This window comes from Salminus brasiliensis, chromosome 22 (genome assembly GCF_030463535.1).
Source record: "Salminus brasiliensis chromosome 22, fSalBra1.hap2, whole genome shotgun sequence".
NCBI lineage: Eukaryota > Metazoa > Chordata > Actinopteri > Characiformes > Bryconidae > Salminus > Salminus brasiliensis.
Genome location: NC_132899.1, coordinates 30,049,173 through 30,068,900, shown reverse-complemented (window position 1 = coordinate 30,068,900; position 19,728 = coordinate 30,049,173). Strand labels below are relative to the sequence as shown.

General features: G+C 45.0%; 1 protein-coding gene across 1 annotated transcript in view; it reads left to right on the top strand.

Annotated features, from left to right (window-relative positions):
- The window catches only part of drosha (drosha ribonuclease III), a 161,766-nt gene that overhangs the window by 24,791 nt on the left and 117,247 nt on the right, over window positions 1-19,728 (top strand). Inside the window, exons 15-16 of the mRNA XM_072667489.1 lie at window positions 9,845-9,952; window positions 11,429-11,536. Coding sequence (XP_072523590.1) covers window positions 9,845-9,952; window positions 11,429-11,536 — 216 coding nt within the window. The remainder of the gene's footprint in view (window positions 1-9,844; window positions 9,953-11,428; window positions 11,537-19,728) is intronic.

The following is a 19,728-nucleotide window of genomic DNA, read 5'->3' as shown; positions in this document are numbered from 1 at the left end:
TTCTCTGGATCTCAATTCAGTTCATTACTGAATGTTACTCAGCCTGCCGCCGGGCCAGAGGTTACACAGTCTAAACTATGACAACACGTCCTTATTATAGAGGAGCTACATGTGTTGTATGTGGAATAGATGGGATCTGCAGTGTATAGAGTATAGAATCTAACTGTTACACAGTGTCTAATGTAGGTACAGTTCCTCAAAGGAGCTGCTTGGTCCTTCCATTTTCCTTCCGTAGCACAAGCCTGGAGCACCATTGAGGAGTTTTCTAGGACCTTCACAGTGATCCACCAAGCAGGTGGAAATCCACAATCCCCAAAAGATCATGGAAGTCTTGGAAGCCTCGTGTAAATAGGGACGAGTAGCACAGATGGTTCCATGTTTACGCAACACACGTACAAGCTCCCCATATGTTATTTCAAAACCCAAAAAACAATGAAATGCAGACTTCAGTTTGCTCATATCTCTCACTGCCCTGAATCAGGAGAGAGGTAGCCTTTTGCTTGGCTAGCTCCAGCAAGTGTCCCACAGCCCAGTACAGCTACTGTTGGCGCTAAAAGCTTGTGTCTTGGCTAAACACCACATCACAGACTGCTGCTGCAATTAGTTTAGAGAGTAAAGCCTCATATCTGGGAGCGCAAAGCCGATCTGCAGGACATCGAAACCGACCATTGCATTAGAACTGCCCGTCTGATGTCTGCCACACTCCTGACCCCGTTGAGGCGTGGGCTTCGCCAGACCTCTGAAGGTGTGCTGTGGTATCTGGCAACAAAGAAATTAGCAGCAGAACCTTAAGAAGTTCTAGAAGTTGTGGGGAGGTGGGGCCTCCATGGCCTCTTTGATGAGCCCATTTGGGCTACCATTAGGAGATGGCCAGTTTGGTCCCTGGTGGTGCCACAGCCATCAATACCCAGGAGCCCAAAGATGGCCCAACTGGCTTTTAGTGTGTAGGATGGCCTTCCCTCTCCCACAGTGAACACTGAATGTAGCATTTTGACCTTACTGTAACCCCTTTAAAGTCACTGTGATGCTCCACTGCCTTGTTATAGGGAGTGTGGCGGCTATGATGTACAGACAGTAGTAGGCGATAGTGCTGTACTGCATGCTTCTTTCACTTTCCATGACCGTTCTGTATTTTTCAGCTTGTCCCGAAATGCATGTAATCGTGTCTTTCTTTAGGGGTGCCTCAGAGCGTGAAGTCCACTTCCCGACTGTAGGGGGAGCCCAGGAGCTTTATTAATACTGGAAGAAAAATGACTCTCGGTGGTTAAGAATAAGACGATGCGCTACCTTGATGACTGTGCTGAAGGCTGGTCCTTTGGGCCAGAAGTGGCAGTATATGCTCGTAATATTTAGCAGGGAAGCGCTCGGTATGCCGAATTCTGATGGCCAGTGTAGATTTGCTGGGACGTTCGTTCATGGCTTCACCAGCTGCCTTTCATGTGCCATTAAGTGTTTTGATTCCTTCATGCTGTGCACTGTTGGGAAAGGAGAGGATACGCTCTTTTTAATGATTGTGCCTCTATAGAGGAGCTCCAGACGCTGTGGAGATCGGCGGGTGTAAGGGCAGGCTCAGGATGAGCCCTGTCCCACTGCAAGCTGGAGGCTTTGATGGATATCTGCGTGCTGATCGCTCATCAACAATCATCCGTACGCAACGAGCGGCACAGGCTGATGGGAAGCAGAAATGGATGGTCTTTAACTGAATTCTCTGCATGATGGAAAGACAGTGGCCTCATCCTTAAGGAAAACGCTGCTAGCCATCACGGAGTTGGACGCTGATGAAGACTCGTTGGCTGTGTCTGAGGCTAGTGGCAGCTGACTTGATCACTTGATGCCTTGCTGCCCACACAGTCAGTGTTTTAGAAGGCAGAGTAGTGATGAGGCAGGTCTGCACTGCACCCTGATGTTGCCATGGTAGCGACAGCTCACTACTAGATATGACAGTTTAGCTGTGTTGTCAGTAGCTTTGGGCATTTCCAGCTGTTAAGTAGAAGGCGTCCAAGTAGGCAGCATTTCCTACGTTGCAGACATGGCTCTAGTCCTCTATAAAAGATGCTCCTCCGTGGCCCATGTGCCGGCAATTTAATAATAATTTCAGTGTTTCTGAACCCAACTAACATTAGCTGGTGTAGTTAACCTCTAGCTAAGGTAAGGTAAAGCAGTAAATGCCTAGATAACTTTTGGCCTGGCGCGTTTAAGGAGTAGCCAGCGTTTTGCCTGAAGCGGTTAAGACATAGCCAGTGTTTTAACCTGAAGCGGTTAAGACATAGCCAGTGTTTTAACCTGAAGCGGTTAAGACATAGCCAGTGTTTTGGCCTGGAGCGGTTAAGACATAGCCAGTGTTTTAACCTGAAGCGGTTAAGACATAGCCAGTGTTTTGGCCTGGAGCGGTTAAGACATAGCCAGTGTTTTAACCTGAAGCGGTTAAGACATAGCCAGTGTTTTAACCTGAAGCGGTTAAGACATAGCCAGTGTTTTAACCTGAAGCGGTTAAGACATAGCCAGTGTTTTAACCTGAAGCGGTTAAGACATAGCCAGTGTTTTAACCTGAAGCGGTTAAGACATAGCCAGTGTTTTAACCTGAAGCGGTTAAGACATAGCCAGTGTTTTGGCCTGGAGCGGTTAAGACATAGCCAGTGTTTTGGCCTGGAGCGGTTAAGGAGTAGCCACACGTTTTGGCCTGGAGCGGTTAAGACATAGCCAGTGTTTTAACCTGAAGCGGTTAAGACATAGCCAGTGTTTTGGCCTGGAGCGGTTAAGACATAGCCAGTGTTTTAACCTGGAGCGGTTAAGACATAGCCAGTGTTTTGGCCTGGAGCGGTTAAGACATAGCCAGTGTTTTAACCTGAAGCGGTTAAGACATAGCCAGTGTTTTAACCTGAAGCGGTTAAGACATAGCCAGTGTTTTGGCCTGGAGCGGTTAAGACATAGCCAGTGTTTTGGCCTGGAGCGGTTAAGGAGTAGCCACACGTTTTGGCCTGGAGCGGTTAAGACATAGCCAGTGTTTTAACCTGAAGCGGTTAAGACATAGCCAGTGTTTTGGCCTGGAGCGGTTAAGACATAGCCAGTGTTTTGGCCTGGAGCGGTTAAGGAGTAGCCACACGTTTTGGCCTGGAGCGGTTAAGACATAGCCAGTGTTTTAACCTGAAGCGGTTAAGACATAGCCAGTGTTTTGGCCTGGAGCGGTTAAGACATAGCCAGTGTTTTAACCTGAAGCGGTTAAGACATAGCCAGTGTTTTGGCCTGGAGCGGTTAAGACATAGCCAGTGTTTTAACCTGAAGCGGTTAAGACATAGCCAGTGTTTTAACCTGAAGCGGTTAAGACATAGCCAGTGTTTTAACCTGAAGCGGTTAAGACATAGCCAGTGTTTTAACCTGAAGCGGTTAAGACATAGCCAGTGTTTTGGCCTGGAGCGGTTAAGACATAGCCAGTGTTTTGGCCTGGAGCGGTTAAGGAGTAGCCACACGTTTTGGCCTGTAGCGTTTAAGGAGTAGCCACACGTTTTGGCCTGGAGCGGTTAAGGAGTAGCCAGCGTTTTGCCTGGAGCGGTTAAGGAGTAGCCAGCGTTTTGGCCTGGAGCGGTTAAGACATAGCCAGTGGTTTGGCCGGAGCAGTTAGGACGTTGCTAACGTCATAACACTGTTATGGGTAAACTTTGGCAGTTAATCCGTGGTTCACACTGTCATTCCTAATTAGCGCAAGCAATTTGGTCGTCAATTTTAGTCTTCTAAGTCGATTAGTCGTAACACTCCTAACGTATATCTCGGATATCTCGAAGTTCATGAGCTGGATGCGTTTATATGCAATATTTGATCAGACACCAGTGCACTCAGATATCTCCCAACATGTCCAGAAATGAGAGAGAACGCATAGGAGGATGAAACGACCGGTTCGTGATTGGTCCTTGGCAATACTGTTTGCAGATGTGTTGCAGACTGAATGTGCTTCCCTGTCTCTCGGTAGATAGAGCAAGCTGTTCTGCCATCGATTTGGGAAGCAGCTAGAGCTTGTAGGCTGGGTCGCGGTCTGAAATAGGGACTAAGGTCTTTTAATAATGTGCACTGTCGTGGTCCTCACAATCATCTAATGCTAGTTAGATAATAGTGGCTAATCTTAAATTTGCAGCCCTGAGGTCGTCATAGACTCCAATGACATCCTGTTAAACTGTGGTTTCTGTGTGAGCACTTGCTTGTGTGCTTTCAGGAGAGCTACGTTTGCTCAGAGCCACTACAATGCAAACGTTCCCTCCTTTTCACCGCTGGCAAGTATGTTAGCATCAGTGTTTGAGGACATCCTTTGTTCTCTGCCTGCTGAAAGCATGAGGCAAGCATTGTGGGCTTTTCTCACTCTGACTTTCCTCACGTTTGTGACCGCAGTCATAACTGACTTCATACACTTCACGGTGCTCCACCTTGCCCTGCCTCTAGTAAAAAAAATCACTAATCACTAATTACGATTTTTCAACATTTTTACGTAACAGCTGATATTCTAGGCTTCATAACTCCGAATCAGAGAAACCTACAGCCATCATACGCATATATCATCGCAAACAGCAAGTGTAGTCATCCAGCTCGTCTTCCATATTAGGAGAACCGAGAAGGGAGGAGCTGCTAGCTTCTCTTTAGTCTCATATACTTGGGACTTCTGAATAAAAGTATATAAGCACTATTATTATATTTAAATATAATAATACTAATAAACTGAAATTGGGTTTCATTAATATCGGTGGTTATTTGCTAGGAAAGTACTGATTATGTCAATTAGGTCTCTCAATGGTATCGGATCGGTATCGGGTATCGGCCGATACGCAAAGTCCATGTATCTGCATCGGAACAGAGCCGAGTACTGTGATTATACTCAAAATATGCTGCACTTCATCAAATAAAACAAGACTCATTCCACTCCTTGTAATGGAATGTGCTGTTAGCCGATATCCGATTACAAAATTGATCACGATACGATAAAATCTCGTCATATTGCCCAGCTCTACCTCCAGGTCACCAAATGCAATGGATTGGCCTTAATCTGATGTTGCGTTCTCCTCCTTGAGCTACGTTGGCAGCCTGGCCGATGCTAATCTCTGCTTCTGGCAATAGCGACATGCCGTATCTTATTCAGCGATAACTCTCCATCACCTGATCTTAAAGGTCTGAGGCGGTTTTGGATGGATGGATAGGATAATGAACTGCTGCATGGATGGAACCACTAGATGCTCTTGATTCTTCTGACTCGGGCGGAGGAGGTGATCTGAATTTCATTTTCAGTTTGTTTGAAGTGCTGGGTTCCTTGAGCGAGATGCGAGTGGAAATCCTTCTTCTTTCTGAAGTCGAGATTCTGGCCGTTGCAGAATGAACGATGGGCTGTTATGGGCTTTGAGTTTATGGAGCGCCGGACAGTCCTCGTAAACGCACAGCTGTATGTTTCAGAGTTTTTTTTTTTTTAGTCATAAATGCAAGTGGTAAACTCGAGCGCCTCACCCCACCTCGCTTCGATGGGCAATTGCGTTACTAGTACACTGCAGGCTCTTGAGTGGTCAGTGATGAAGGGTCCCAAGCCCACACGTTGGGTATTCTGTAACTTGTAAAGGGGTATTAGTGGAGTATCGCTGACCTAAGCATGATGAATTACTCCAAAATAGGCTTTTCTGAGCGTTTCATGGTCATCACCAAATGCATGTGTTATTACCGCAGGACTACTTGGCGATCCTGCTGGCATTTGCCCTCCACGCGCCGGAGCCGTGCACGCTTTGTGTCTACGCTGCAGCGAGGTGATGGGCGATGGGTGTCGGGCTGAGCCCATAGAGGAATCAGGCTTGGCAAGGCTGTATCTCAGCGGCACACACTGTTGCTTCAGGATCCCCCCGTTACGAAAAGGCCAATTACCACGTGCGGCCTTCAGGAGGCCAGCAGTCTCCGTGAGGCTGTGCGCTGGCAAGGGTGGCTGGCGTCAGCAGGGCCACCAGATGCCAGCAATTGATGTCATTATTGACCTGTTTTTTGGAGCCTGCTTTTCCAAGGGTTATTGGTCGCAGTTCAGAATCAAGCTTTTTCTAAAGGCAGTGCTTTAATGCATGAAATTGGGACACTTATATAGAAGGGGAATGTGTCCCATGATCTCCGTCTTGTCTTTTTTTTTGGGGGACCACAGCGTTCAGGACTGTCTTAACGTTTGCATGCTGCTTATGTAATCGTGTAATACCAGTTTTTGCAAAGTGGGACAAATGTCACGTTAGATCGTCACCCCGCCTCCAGCTCGGAAGCCCCTGCGCCAGGTGCGTCCCGCGCGTTTAAGCCTCCCTCCGTTCTGCACCCCGGCGTTCTAGCGGGACTGTGCTGGGACGGGAGCTTGTACTCATTTCGGAGACTCCTGTTCGCTGAAGCTCTGCAGACGCGCGCCGGTTGCAGGTTCGTCTCTGGAGCCCTCGCGCCTCTCTGTGATGCTTCTCTTTGATGCGCGGTTCAAAGTGGGACGGCGTTATTTATTCATGCCTTTGTTGTTCTTATTTCCTCGCCGTGTCACAATCCTGCCGCTCATGGGTAATTTAGACCCTCCGACTTTTTTCGCGCCAGCCCGAGAATGACACATCTCCTCCGAGGGGGAGAGAGAAATGATATGGGGAGGGAGGGAAGGGTTGAGTGAGAGGGGGGGAGAGAGGGGGAGATGGAGAGGAAAGCACAGAAGGGTTCTCCAAAAAAAAAAAAAAAAAAAAAGACTCTGAAAGAGACGCAGGGAGGGAGGAAGATGAAAATGCATAAAGTAGAGAGGAAGAGCCCTGATGTAGAAGTTTAAGGTGAGAAAAGGCTGCCGTGACTAAAAGAACATGCTTTAATACTTAATAAAGGGTGTTAATGGCTTCATGCTTTTAACTTTGGGCTTCGGTGAAGAAGAAGTGAAGAAGATGTAGGCCCTCCTTTGGATTTGCATTGGTATCTTTTCTATGTTGCATTCGAACAGGCGCGGCCGTCTAGCGAGGCCTTAAATCAATAAAAAATTAAGGATTTATATATATATATATATATATATAATCACTTCTCCCGTCTCTCAAAAACTCTCTTCTTTCCCTTTTTCTTTACTGTCGTTTCAGCTTCTGCCAGAAAATAAAAGCTTAAAAAAATGTCCTGAAATGTTATTTAATGAATTATTTGAATAAACTTTTTTTTAAATAAATTTGTTACATTTTTGTTTAGTAAACTTTAATTTATTAACAATGCATTACCAAGTACCATTACCTCAATTGGTATCGGACGATTGGTATCGGATGACGATCACTGGCCGGTAAGATGCAGATTGGTCCATCTCTGCTCCTTATGTTTATATATATATATATATATATATATATATATATATATATATATATATATATATATATATATATATATATAAAAATAACAATTCTATCTATATATATATATATATATATATATATATATATATATATATAGATAGAATTGTTATTTTTATATAGTTATTTTTGAGCTGCACTTTCTGAAAGGGTAGTGCTTTGGTATTTTGGAAGGTGTCAAAGTCAAAATATTAGCACTGTCCAAAAACTTATGGGCCTGGCTGTACTTGTTTCAGCTCGTGTTGGGGTATCGCGTCGAAGGCTTGCTGTTGCTTGCTCTGTTGATTTACCTGAATTTAACTAGGAAAGTTACGTTCAGGTTGGTGACTTTGGCCGTAGGTACGGAGCGCAGGCGCGTGAACTCACTTACACTAACGATGGCGGCATTTTTAGGAACCCCATATTCAGCCTTATTTATTTATTTATTTATTTATTTATTTATTTGCCGGATAAGAAAACTTCTCTGTTAGACAAAGCAAACAAGTGATGACAGGAACACAAACCACAGAGTTTCCCTTTCAAAAGAAAGACCGCAAAATGCCACACACACACTCGCATACACACACACTCACTTTTAATTCCTCACGGCTTGATAGCAACCGTGTGTGTGTGTGTGTGTGTGTGTGTGTGTGTGTGTGTGTGTGTGTGTGTGCGCGCGGCGCGTCCATCTCCAGTCCTAATAGACAGACGACCGCTTTCGCGCACGTCCGCCCCGATTGGTCCTCCTCTCCCACATCTAAACCAATCATCCGCCGCGCTGACAGCCCGCTGCCATCACAATCGTCCAATTAGCCGCTTTACAGGCCCTGCTGCTCCTCGTCTTCTCGAGGCCTTCTTTCCACCCCGGCCTTTCTGCTGATGTTTGTTTATTGGTGCAGTCGGATTCATTTCTACCCAAGCATTAAAGAGCTTCTGTCTTTCTATTAGCTCTACTCCATTCAGCTCTACCCTTCTGGCACTGCTGCTCCCAAAGCGCCCAAAGGTGAGCTTTTGGTTGCCGAGGTTACAGCAATGGCCGTTTTATAAGTGCACCGTGATTCATTTGTGCGCCTTATTTATTTAGAAATAAAAAAAGAAGTGAATTCAGATGGTTTTAGTAATGTGAACATGTGTATAACTTGCAGTGACTTGCAAGTCAAAATCTGTTTGTTTATTTGTCTTTGATTTATTTGGGGGAATTACCAATCAGTGCAGCGTCTGGCTCTAGCATGGCAACAGACGGGCTGACCAGACAGTTGTGTCCTAGAAATTATTTATTTATTTATTTAATTTTTTGGGGGGGATAAATGACAAAGTTCAGTTCATCCCCTGTTTCCCCCAGTAGGTAGCGCTGTTCCTCCAGATCCCAGGTTATGGCATTCGAGCGGCCTGTGTGAAACCGCTCATATGTATTGGCAGCTTGCTAGCTGAGAGTAGCCTGATAGTTGTCAGCTTTCCCGTGTCGTGACGTGCAAGGGATGGCTTTTCCCCTTTACGACTATCTGGGTAATTTGTACTTTTATTATTATTGTTTATTTATTTATTTAATGACAATTTTTTTTTCCTTCATATTTTTTTTTTGTGGGGGGGGTATAAATCTGCAATTTTTATTTTTTCATGCCGCTTATTTCCATCATGTATGACGCGTAGTTCATAAATTGGAAATCTAAGTGGGATGGTTATTGCTATTGGGAAGTACTGCTCAACTACCCGTGCTGGAGGAAATGGGACAAATTCTGGGGGAGGACAGTATGAAAACAGTGTGCCATATTTTACTTATTATTATTATCATCATCCTTTTTTTGGATGGTCATGTATTTTTTTAGATTATTTTTTAATAATAATAATAATGATTAACAAGCTTGAGTTAAGTGTGATTTGCAGTAATGTTGTGCTGCTGGGGTTTCGCACCCTCTCCACTCACGGCCCACGAATATGATGACCTCTGTCAATCTTTAAGCGTTTTCCTTATTATTCTTTGTAAACCATGGCTGATTCTTACTTTTTCCTGGCTTGCATAAATCCCCCCCCCCTTTTCCCCTGCTCTCCATTGGAACCTGATTGGTCTTCGTTTGTTTCTAGGAAACATAATGGACCCTTAAAAATAAGGGCTTACAGAGAAAAAAATAATGGTTCAGCAATGGTTGACTTGTCTTGGCTTTATTGGGCCTTAAAAATAAGGGAGGACAGAAAAACAATGAAGGTTCAGCCCTGCTTAAAACCAAGAAAGGTCCTTCTTTATTTATTAATTATTATTGTTCCTGTGGAACATGAGAAGTCCTGCACTAACAGTGAGTATAAATTTGAGAACTCTGGAGGGGACTGAGGTCGGGATTTTCACCCCTCACGCCTGCCTAGCGAGATCTGCATCACGCTGTCCACGTTTAGACGTTGATTAGTTGTGTGTTAAGTATATTCTGGCACTGTTTGGTGCCATTTCCTGTGTGTGTGTGTGTGTGTGTGTGTGTGTGTGTGTGTGTGTGTGTGCGGTGCATGCTAATAACCTGTAACATAATTTGCAGGAGGCTCTGCAGAAGATTAGGCAGAAGAACTCTATGAGGAGGGAGGTTACAGTGGAGCTCAGCAGCCAGGGCTTCTGGAAGACTGGGATCCGCTCTGATGTGTGCCAGGTACACACGCTCTGACACACACACACACACACACATTTAAGCACTGTAGAATCAAGATATTTCAGACTAGAATTGCTGTCTTAATGAGTCAGCAATGGCCACAAAGCAGGGTAAGGCTGTAAGAAGATTCCAGCCAAGGGATTCCAGCTTGAGGTTGCTACAGCACACGGACTGGAAATAAGAAACGGCAGTTCAGGGGAACTGTAGTGGAGATGAAGAGGAGATCTGGGGGACCTAGAAAACTGCCTGTATGGAAAGAGTTGAGGGGGTGGTGCACTGTTCCACTGTGCAGTATCCATGGAAGAGTCATAGGAAGGAAACCTCGTCACAAAAACTCAGCATTCTGTGTTTTCCACAGAACATCTCATATATAAAAGTCTAAGGGACTGTAGAAGGACTGGTAACAATCAAAGGATCGATTTTTGGTCCACAATCAGTAAAGGTGAAGCATCAGGATTTGGAGGTTTGTTGCCACCAGTTGAACTGGCAGTATTGCAGCGATGGAGGGAAGAAACCAAAAAAAAAAACGGGAATCCTGGACCAGGAACGTCAAACAGAAAGACCGAAGGACTTCTACAACCGCATCATGAACCGAAACATATCTTAAATCCAACACCAGGACAACCTGCCGAGAATCATCAGAATCTGTGATCTAGAGGCCTCCTGCCAAGACGACTCAGAAGAAAATCCAGCTACAGGAACACCAGAGGACCTTTAGCTACAAAACAGTGTTTACACGTAGCTCTGCTAAAGGGAGTGTTACTGAGTTACTGAGTGTTACTAATTTTCTTGACCTTCAATTACATCGGAAGGCAGGGAGGCCCCGAAGGCAGGGAGGCCCGCAAGGCCCGCAAGGCCGCAAGGCCCGCAAGGCCCGCAAGGCCCGCAAGGCCCGCAAGGCCCGCAAGGCAGGAAGGCCCGCAAGGCAGGAAGGCAGGACGGCCCGAAGGCCCCGCAAAGCAGGATGGCCCGAAGGCCCCGCAAAGCAGGACGGCCCGCAAAGCAGGAAGGCCGGAAGGCCCAAAGGCAGGAAAGCAGGAGGGGTAATTCTGTACTGTTAACCTGCTGTTAGAGATTAAGGGGACCCAAAATGTGAAGACAGTTGGGTCGTACACTGCTTTTAATGAAAATATGAAATTCTTGACAGCCTAGTCTGACTCATAAAAAAAGAAATGAGATTTTTAAAATGGCATTTTATTTATTTATTTATTTATTTATTTATTTTTACTTTCCCTCTCCCTCCAGCCCTCCCCCCGGTCATCGTCCCTTTTCTCTCCCCCTCGCTGATGACACCCAGATTGTCTCTCTCGTTCTTTGATCTTTTCCTTTGTCAGAAGTGCTCTTAATAAATAATGACTGGCTGATTGATTTCTACCTCCGTGGTTCTGCCTTGTTCTTTGGAGGTTGTTGCAATTTGTCTGTTCAGTAACTGTGATCCTCTCTTCACCGTGTCTTCTGTGTTCTCTCTGTGTGTAGCATGCCATGATGCTCCCGGTCCTTACACACCATATCCGTTACCACCAGTGTCTGATGCACCTGGACAAGCTCATCGGATACATCTTTAAGGAGCGCTGCCTGCTGCAGGTAAATAAGGAACGCCTGCCATTGAAATCATAATTTTTCCACCGAGAGCTCAGTGTTAAAAAAAAAAAAAAAAAAAAAATATCACAGTCCAGTTTCGGTAATGCCGGATGTCGGCTGGTACATAATGCAACCCTACAAATTAGGTAGGATATACTGCCAATTAATGCTGAAGTCCAGTCGATTATTTCTTATTACTCGTTAATTCTATTTTATAAATAACTAAAAGTATTGGGCCGTGGTGCTCAGCGGTTAGAGCTCTGGGCTGTTGTGAGTTCAAAAACCCACGTCCTCATCTGCTATATATATAGATATATAATATGAGATAGGTAGATAGAGAGATGGGTAGTTGGAGAGATAGATATAGATAGGTACATATGTACTGCTGTACATCCCAGGAACTGCTGGACCAAGAAACGATCTTGCCATCACCTTTGAGAACTCACTGGTCACTCCCTCTACTGAAGCCCGAAGCCTTGGTGTAGTGATGGATGATCAGTTATCGTTCTCAAGTCATGTTGCAAACGTAACTCGGTCCTGCAGATTTCTTCTGTACAACATCCGGAGAATTCGACCCTTCCTCCCTAGAGAAGCCACCCAGGTGCTTGTTCAGTCTCTCGTCACTTCCAGACTTGACTACTGCAACTCTCTTCTGCAACTCATCCAGAATGCAGCGGCACGGGTTGTCTTCAATGTCCCAAAATTTAGCCATGTCACTCCACTGCTGCGTTCTCTCCACTGGCTTCCTGTAGCTGCCCGCATCAGATTTAAAACCCTGACGCTGGCCTACAAAGCCAAGAACGGACCAGCCCCTCCGTATCTGATGGCAATGGTCAAAAGCCGATCCGCACCAAGAGCCCTTCGAGCTTCAAGTACGGCTCGGCTCGACCCACCATCCCTCAAAATCCGCGGAAGACAAGCGTCCAGGCTTTTTTCTGTCCTGGCACCAAAGTGGTGGAACGAGCTTCCCCTGGGTGTCCGAACGGCCGAGTCGCTCGCTGTCTTCAAACGCAGACTGAAGACCCACCTCTTCAGAGAGTACTTGGACGAATAGTTCTATGGTCGCCTTATTGTATTGTGTTTAGTAATGTCTAAAGCTTAGAGGTTTCTTTTGTATTATTAGTCTATTCTAACTAGCTGAGGTTTTCTTGGGTAAATAGCAAAGCACTTTGTAAGTCGCTCTGGATAAGAGTGTCTGCTAAATGCCGTAAATGTAAATGTACAGATATAGATGGATAGATAGATAGATAGATAGATAGAGATATAGATATAGTTGGAGAGATGGATATAGATAGTCAGATAGATGGATATAGTTAGATAGAGATAGTTATAGAGATATAGATAGTTTAATAGATATAGATAATTATAGATGGTTATAGGTAGATATAGATAGTTATAGATATAGATAGTTAGATATAGACAGTTATAGATATAGTTATAGCTAGTTAGATATAGATTTAGATAGATGTAGATAGATAGTTAGATATAGATAGTTAGATATATAGAGATGGGTATAAATAGTTAGATATAGATATAGCTAGTTAGATAGATATGGATATAGCTAGTTAGATAGATATGGATATAGCTAGTTAGATAGATATAGATATAGCTAGTTAGATATGGATATAGCTAGTTAGATAGATATGGATATAGCTAGTTAGATAGATATGGATATAGCTAGTTAGATAGATATAGATATAGCTAGTTAGATATGGATATAGGTAGATAGTTAGATAGATGATGGATATAGGTAGTTAGATAGATATAGGTAGATAGATGATGGATATAGGTAGTTAGATAGATATAGGTAGATAGTTAGATAGATGATGGATATAGCTAGTTAGATATGGATATAGCTAGTTAGATAGATATAGATATAGCTAGTTAGATAGATATAGATATAGCTAGTTAGATAGATATAGATATAGCTAGTTAGATATGGATATAGCTAGTTAGATATGGATATAGGTAGATAGTTAGATAGATGATGGATATAGGTAGTTAGATAGATATAGGTAGATAGTTAGATAGATGATGGATATAGGTAGTTAGATAGATATAGGTAGATAGTTAGATAGATGATGGATATAGGTAGTTAGATAGATATAGATAGCGATATAGATATATATAGCTAGTTAGATAGATGATGGATATAGGTAGTTAGATAGATATAGGTAGATAGTTAGATAGATGATGGATATAGGTAGTTAGATAGATATAGATAGCGATATAGATATAGCTAGTTAGATAGATGATGGATATAGGTAGTTAGATATAGATAGTTATATAGATGATGGATATAGATAGATATAGATAGTGATATAGATAGTTATAGAAATAGATAGTTATAGATATTGATAGTTTTTTTTACACGCTCTGCTCGCTGTGTAAATAATTCTGGATGAACGGACCAATGAACGGCTGGATGAACGGCTCTGAATGACTTAGAATAAGCTCTTATTTTACATTGACTTCCATTCAAAGTTACGATCTTTTTTGCCTTCTCCTGTAAAGTTTTATATAGCATACTAAGGCTTATGTCGTTCGTATGTGTGTGTATGCATATATATATATATATATATATATATATATATATATATATATATATATATATATATATATATATATATATATATATATATATATACGCACATGAGGCTAAACCTGGGAAAGTTTTCTTCTTGTTAGTTTTATTCAGCCTTGTTAGCCTCAAACTGTAGGTTTGTTAAAAATGGAATGCAGGAGACCCTACCTACGGGCAGGTGGACGGAGAGAGAGTTAGGGATGAGGGCCAGCTGTGTTTTCAGGGAAGGTAGAGCAGGACAGATGTGTGGCCTGCTGGTGCCGTATTGGAAATGATCACAATGCGAACGAGCGCAGCTGTTCAGACTTCAGCCCTGCCTGCATAAATCACGCTTAGAAGAGCCTTTTTATGAAGATCCATCACATTAAAGCTTCCATAAGCTAGCACTAATACCAGAAGTCAGCCTTCCTCCGAACACTGCGTTCCTTAGGTTTGAAGCTTGGGGGGGGGGGGGGGGGGGACCTGAGACTTTGTCATTATTAATATTTATTTATTTAGTTGAAATAGTTTAGAGGCATGAAGAAGTGTATCTGCAGAGCTGATATGACTGCAGAACAGTTTCACTATTCATGGTTGTCTTCGGTGCCCCATCATTTTTCGCCAAATGTTGCAACTCCTACAGAAACCCCAGATGCACTTTATCGCTGCTTGGCCTTGGTCCTGAAAATCCCCTCTGAGCTGCTTTTTTTTTTTTTTTTTTTCCTCTCTCCTTCTTTTTCAGGCCGTTTTGATACTTGGTACAAAGTCATTTTCGGGTTTTTTGTTTTCTCTCTTCACTCCTTAAAGTGTGGAGACAGTATCCTGAGACATCAGGAGCCCATCCTCAGATCGCCCCCTACACGTCTAGCATATGTACTGAGTACATACTGAATAGTAACTGGGCATATGAGCATATGAGTTATAAAGGGAGAGCTGAGGTGCAGTGTTTGTGGTGGGCTGAGGGCCAGCGCTGTATTTCTGCACTGTTGCATTGTTGGTGAAAATACTACGATAATCGCGATAGAGCTGGGCAATATGACGATATTGTATCGTATTGTGAAGTACTTTAAGTATCTGTTGCTAATAATGCGTTTAGTCTGTAATTACATGTATTGTGATAAATATTGTGTATCGTGAAAAAGAAAAGTCATAAAATATCGCGATTTAGTATTTTTACCATATCGCCCAGCCCTACATCGTGACTTTTTTTTTCACGATACTCAATATTTATCGTGATGCTTGTGCTCACAGACTAAAAAATACTATTCAGGTACATTTTTTTTTTTTTTTTTTTTTTTTTTTTTTGGAAACTGTAATGAAACCTGCAGTTGATCAGTGTTTATTAAGCACTAACAGGATCATCGATATGCGCAGAAAAGCATATCATGTATCACGATACAATAAAAAAAAAAGCCATATCGCCCAGCTGTGTATGTGTACATGTGTAAAACACATTTGCTGTAACCACATTGTAGAGTCAGGTAATAGAGCACAGATAATAGGCAGTAGTTTTACACTGGCCTTATTTAGAACAGGTATGGGGTATCAGAAATTCACTCTATTATAATAATAATAATAATAATAATAATTATTATTATTATTATTATTATTATTTATTGATTTTTTTTTTTGTACTTTTCTTTAGTAAATACCTGTATTTTTAGCTTGAATGCACCAGAATAAATGCACACAGCAGATATTAACGAAACGGTTACTTGTGGAACATGGCAAACTAATATATATATATATATATTTGGGGGGGAAAAAAGTTTTAATGTAAGTTAACGTACAGAGATTTAATTGTATTCTATTGGTTCTTTCATCAGATGGTAATGGTATGTGGTGTACTGCAGTGATGAATAGACTCCATTTGAAAAGATTTAATATTAAACAAATCCATATTTGCTGCACACAGAAATGAAGTATTGGCCCAGCGGTCCTCACAGAGTGTCATTGAACTCCTAGGCGTTCTGCAGCGGTCATTGTAGTGGTGGGAGCACGAGGAGAAACGGAGTTAAAGGAGTGGGAGTTCAGATAAAGGGGTGTGTGTGTGTGTGTGTGTGTGTGTGTGTGTGTGTGTGTGTGTGTGTGTGTGTGTGTGTGTGTGTGTGTGTGTGTGTGTGTGTGTGTGTGGAAGCGTAGACCTGAGCGGCCTGTCGTGTCCTGATAGCCGAAAAATCAATGCGGCCGATTCCCACCAGAATGACGGCTGGGCGGCCCGAGGTGTGTGTGTGTGTGTGTGTGTGTGAGATCTCCTGGAAAGGTGCTGATGTTAAGAGTCAGGAGAAGGTGGTAAATACGGATTAAGATGGAAATCTGTCAACACGCATATGCGCGCACACGCATGCCAGCACACACACACACACACACACACACACACACACACACACACACACACACACACACCTCCACTCTCTGCACCAAAAAGCAAAAATCCTGCTTAGAGCTTTGGTGGCGGCAGAGGACGTGAAACACACGCGCTTCGATACACACTGCAGGGTCTGAATAATTTGCTTCCGAAAGCGTGATGCTAACTGTGTGTGTGTGTGTGTGTGTGTGTGTGTGTGTGTGTGTGTGTGTGTGTGTGTGTGTGTGTGTGTGTGTGTGTGTCTAGAACTAGACATTTCCTCAGGGCTGCCCATAAGGGGGTTGTGGGTTGGGACTGGGGAAGCTTTCATGGGCTCTTGTCACTCTGAGGTAGAGGTTTGTGACCGGACCAAAGCAAGACAGCATCTGACAGAATATCAGTGATTATATATTTATATACAGTAAAGAGGCTTTTGCATAGATTTCCCCTCTCGCGCTCTCTCTCTCTCTCTCTCTCGCGCACTGTCTCTCTCTTCCACGCTCCCTCCTCCTGTCGCTCTCTCCCTCTCGCGCACTGTCTCTCTCTTCCACGCTCCCTCCTCCTGTCGCTCTCCCTCTCGCGCACTGTCTCTCTCTTCCACGCTCCCTCCTCCTGTCGCTCTCTCCCTCTCGCGCACTGTCTCTCTCTTCCACGCTCCCTCCTCCTGTCGCTCTCTCCCTCTCGCGCACTGTCTCTCTCTTCCACGCTTCCCTCCTCCTGTCGCTCTCTCCCTCTCGCGCACTGTCTCTCTCTTCCACGCTCCCTCCTCCTGTCGCTCTCTCCCTCTCGCGCACTGTCTCTCTCTTCCACGCTCCCTCCTCCTGTCGCTCTCTCCCTCTCGCGCACTGTCTCTCTCTTCCACGCTTCCCTCCTCCTGTCGCTCTCTCCCTCTCGCGCACTGTCTCTCTCTTCCACGCTCCCTCCTCCTGTCGCTCTCTCCCTCTCGCGCACTGTCTCTCTCTTCCACGCTCCCTCCTCCTGTCGCTCTCTCCCTCTCGCGCACTGTCTCTCTCTTCCACGCTCCCTCCTCCTGTCGCTCTCTCCCTCTCGCGCACTGTCTCTCTCTTCCACGCTCCCTCCTCCTGTCGCTCTCTCCCTCTCGCGCACTGTCTCTCTCTTCCACGCTCCCTCCTCCTGTCGCTCTCTCCCTCTCGCGCACTGTCTCTCTCTTCCACGCTTCCCTCCTCCTGTCGCTCTCTCCCTCTCGCGCACTCTCTCTCTTCCACGCTCCCTCCTCCTGTCGCTCTCTCCCTCTCGCGCACTGTCTCTCTCTTCCACGCTTCCCTCCTCCTGTCGCTCTCTCTCTCTCGCGCACTGTCTCTCTCTTCCACGCTCCCTCCTCCTGTCGCTCTCTCCCTCTCGCGCACTGTCTCTCTCTTCCACGCTCCCTCCTCCTGTCGCTCTCTCCCTCTCGCGCACTGTCTCTCTCTTCCACGCTCCCTCCTCCTGTCGCTCTCTCCCTCTCGCGCACTCTCTCTCTTCCACGCTCCCTCCTCCTGTCGCTCTCTCCCTCTCGCGCACTGTCTCTCTCTTCCACGCTTCCCTCCTCCTGTCGCTCTCTCCCTCTCGCGCACTGTCTCTCTCTTCCACGCTTCCCTCCTCCTGTCGCTCTCTCCCTCTCGCGCACTGTCTCTCTCTTCCACGCTCCCTCCTCCTGTCGCTCTCTCCCTCTCGCGCACTGTCTCTCTCTTCCACGCTTCCTCCTCCTGTCGCTCTCTCCCTCTCGCGCACTGTCTCTCTCTTCCACGCTTCCTCCTCCTGTCTCGCACTGTCTCTTTCTCTCTCTCTCTCTCTCTTGCACTCTCTCGCACTGTCTCGCACTGTCTCTCTCGCTCTGTCTCTCTCTCTCTCTCGCTCTGTCTCTCTCTCTCGCTCTGTCTCGCGCTCTCTCTCTCGCGCGCGCGCGCTCTCTCTCTCTCTCTCTCTCGCACTGGCTCGCTCGCTCGCTCGCTCTCTCTCTCTCTCTCGCGCTCTCTCTCTCTCTCGCGCTCTCTCTCTCTCTCGCACTGGCTCTCTCTCGGACTGGCTCGCTCTCTCTCTCGCTCTCTCTCTCTCTCTCACACTGGCTCGCTCTCGCACTGGCTCTCTCTCTCTCTCTGTCTTGCACTGTCTCGCACTGTCTCTCTCTCTCTCTCGCACTCTCTCTCTCTCGCACTGGCTCACTCGCACTGGCTGGCTCTCGCACTGGCTCTCTCTCTCTGTCTCGCACTCTCTCTCTCTCTTGCACTCTCTCGCACTGTCTCTCTCTCTCGCACTGTCTCTCTTTCTCTTTCTCTCTCTCTCTCTCGCTCGCTCCAAAGTGGAGCGACTGGTGTTGAGACGTTCTGCCATGTTTGGACTCCTAGGCTTAGATACGATAGCTAGCACTCACCGCGTTCCAGACAACTCCGGCTCACGCATGAGAGCAAGATCAAGCGAATGGTCTGAGGGGTCTTTCAGTCAAACGCCGTGGCGCTGAACTTGCTAATACAGTGGGCTTGTATTTCCCCACTCGAGTGTGCCATTTATTTCATAGGGGAATGAGCTTATTTCTTCATGTACTGGATACATTTTGAGACCCTCAACATTTTTTAATACCACGGTATACAGGATTACCATTATACCACCCAAGCCTCGCTGTACCTTACCTGTTTTTTTGCCAGTGGTTTGTAAATATGCAAGATCATAAAGTAAATACTGTGATTTGCAGTATTTAACATCTGTCGTGGGAATGGTTTCTGCTATCGTGGTGCAATATTTCCCATATCTGATATGTTGAGAGTGTGCGCTAGAGGCTCTGTGATTGGTCGATGTATAAAATTATGTGTAGTCAGTTCTTTGTCCTAATATTAGATTCTAATATAGAAAGTAATCTCGAGCAGTGGCCTTGTCCATTATAATAATAATAATAATAATAATAATAATAATAATAAAAAAAACACGTGTGAGCCCAGTCAGGGGCCCAGTCAGGGGCCCAGTCGCTTTGTGCCGCCAGTTTCCAGTGCAAAATTGAAGAAGCCGACTTCACACACCAAACATGCCTTGGTTGATTAGCTACATTCAGGGTAAGGGTGGAATTGTGCAAATGTGTTTCTCTCTCTCTCTCTCTCTCTCTCTCTCTGTGTCTCTCTCTCTCTCTCTCTCTCTCTCTGTATAAGTCAATCCAACATGTTCATTCACTTATCACGTCTCGAGCCGAAATTGCTAAAGAAAATATCATTGCGAGAGGCTATGAGTTCCAAGCAGGGCTTCATTAAATCGCATTATCTCGAGCAGCGGTAGTCCTTTGTGGAACTCTAACTGCAG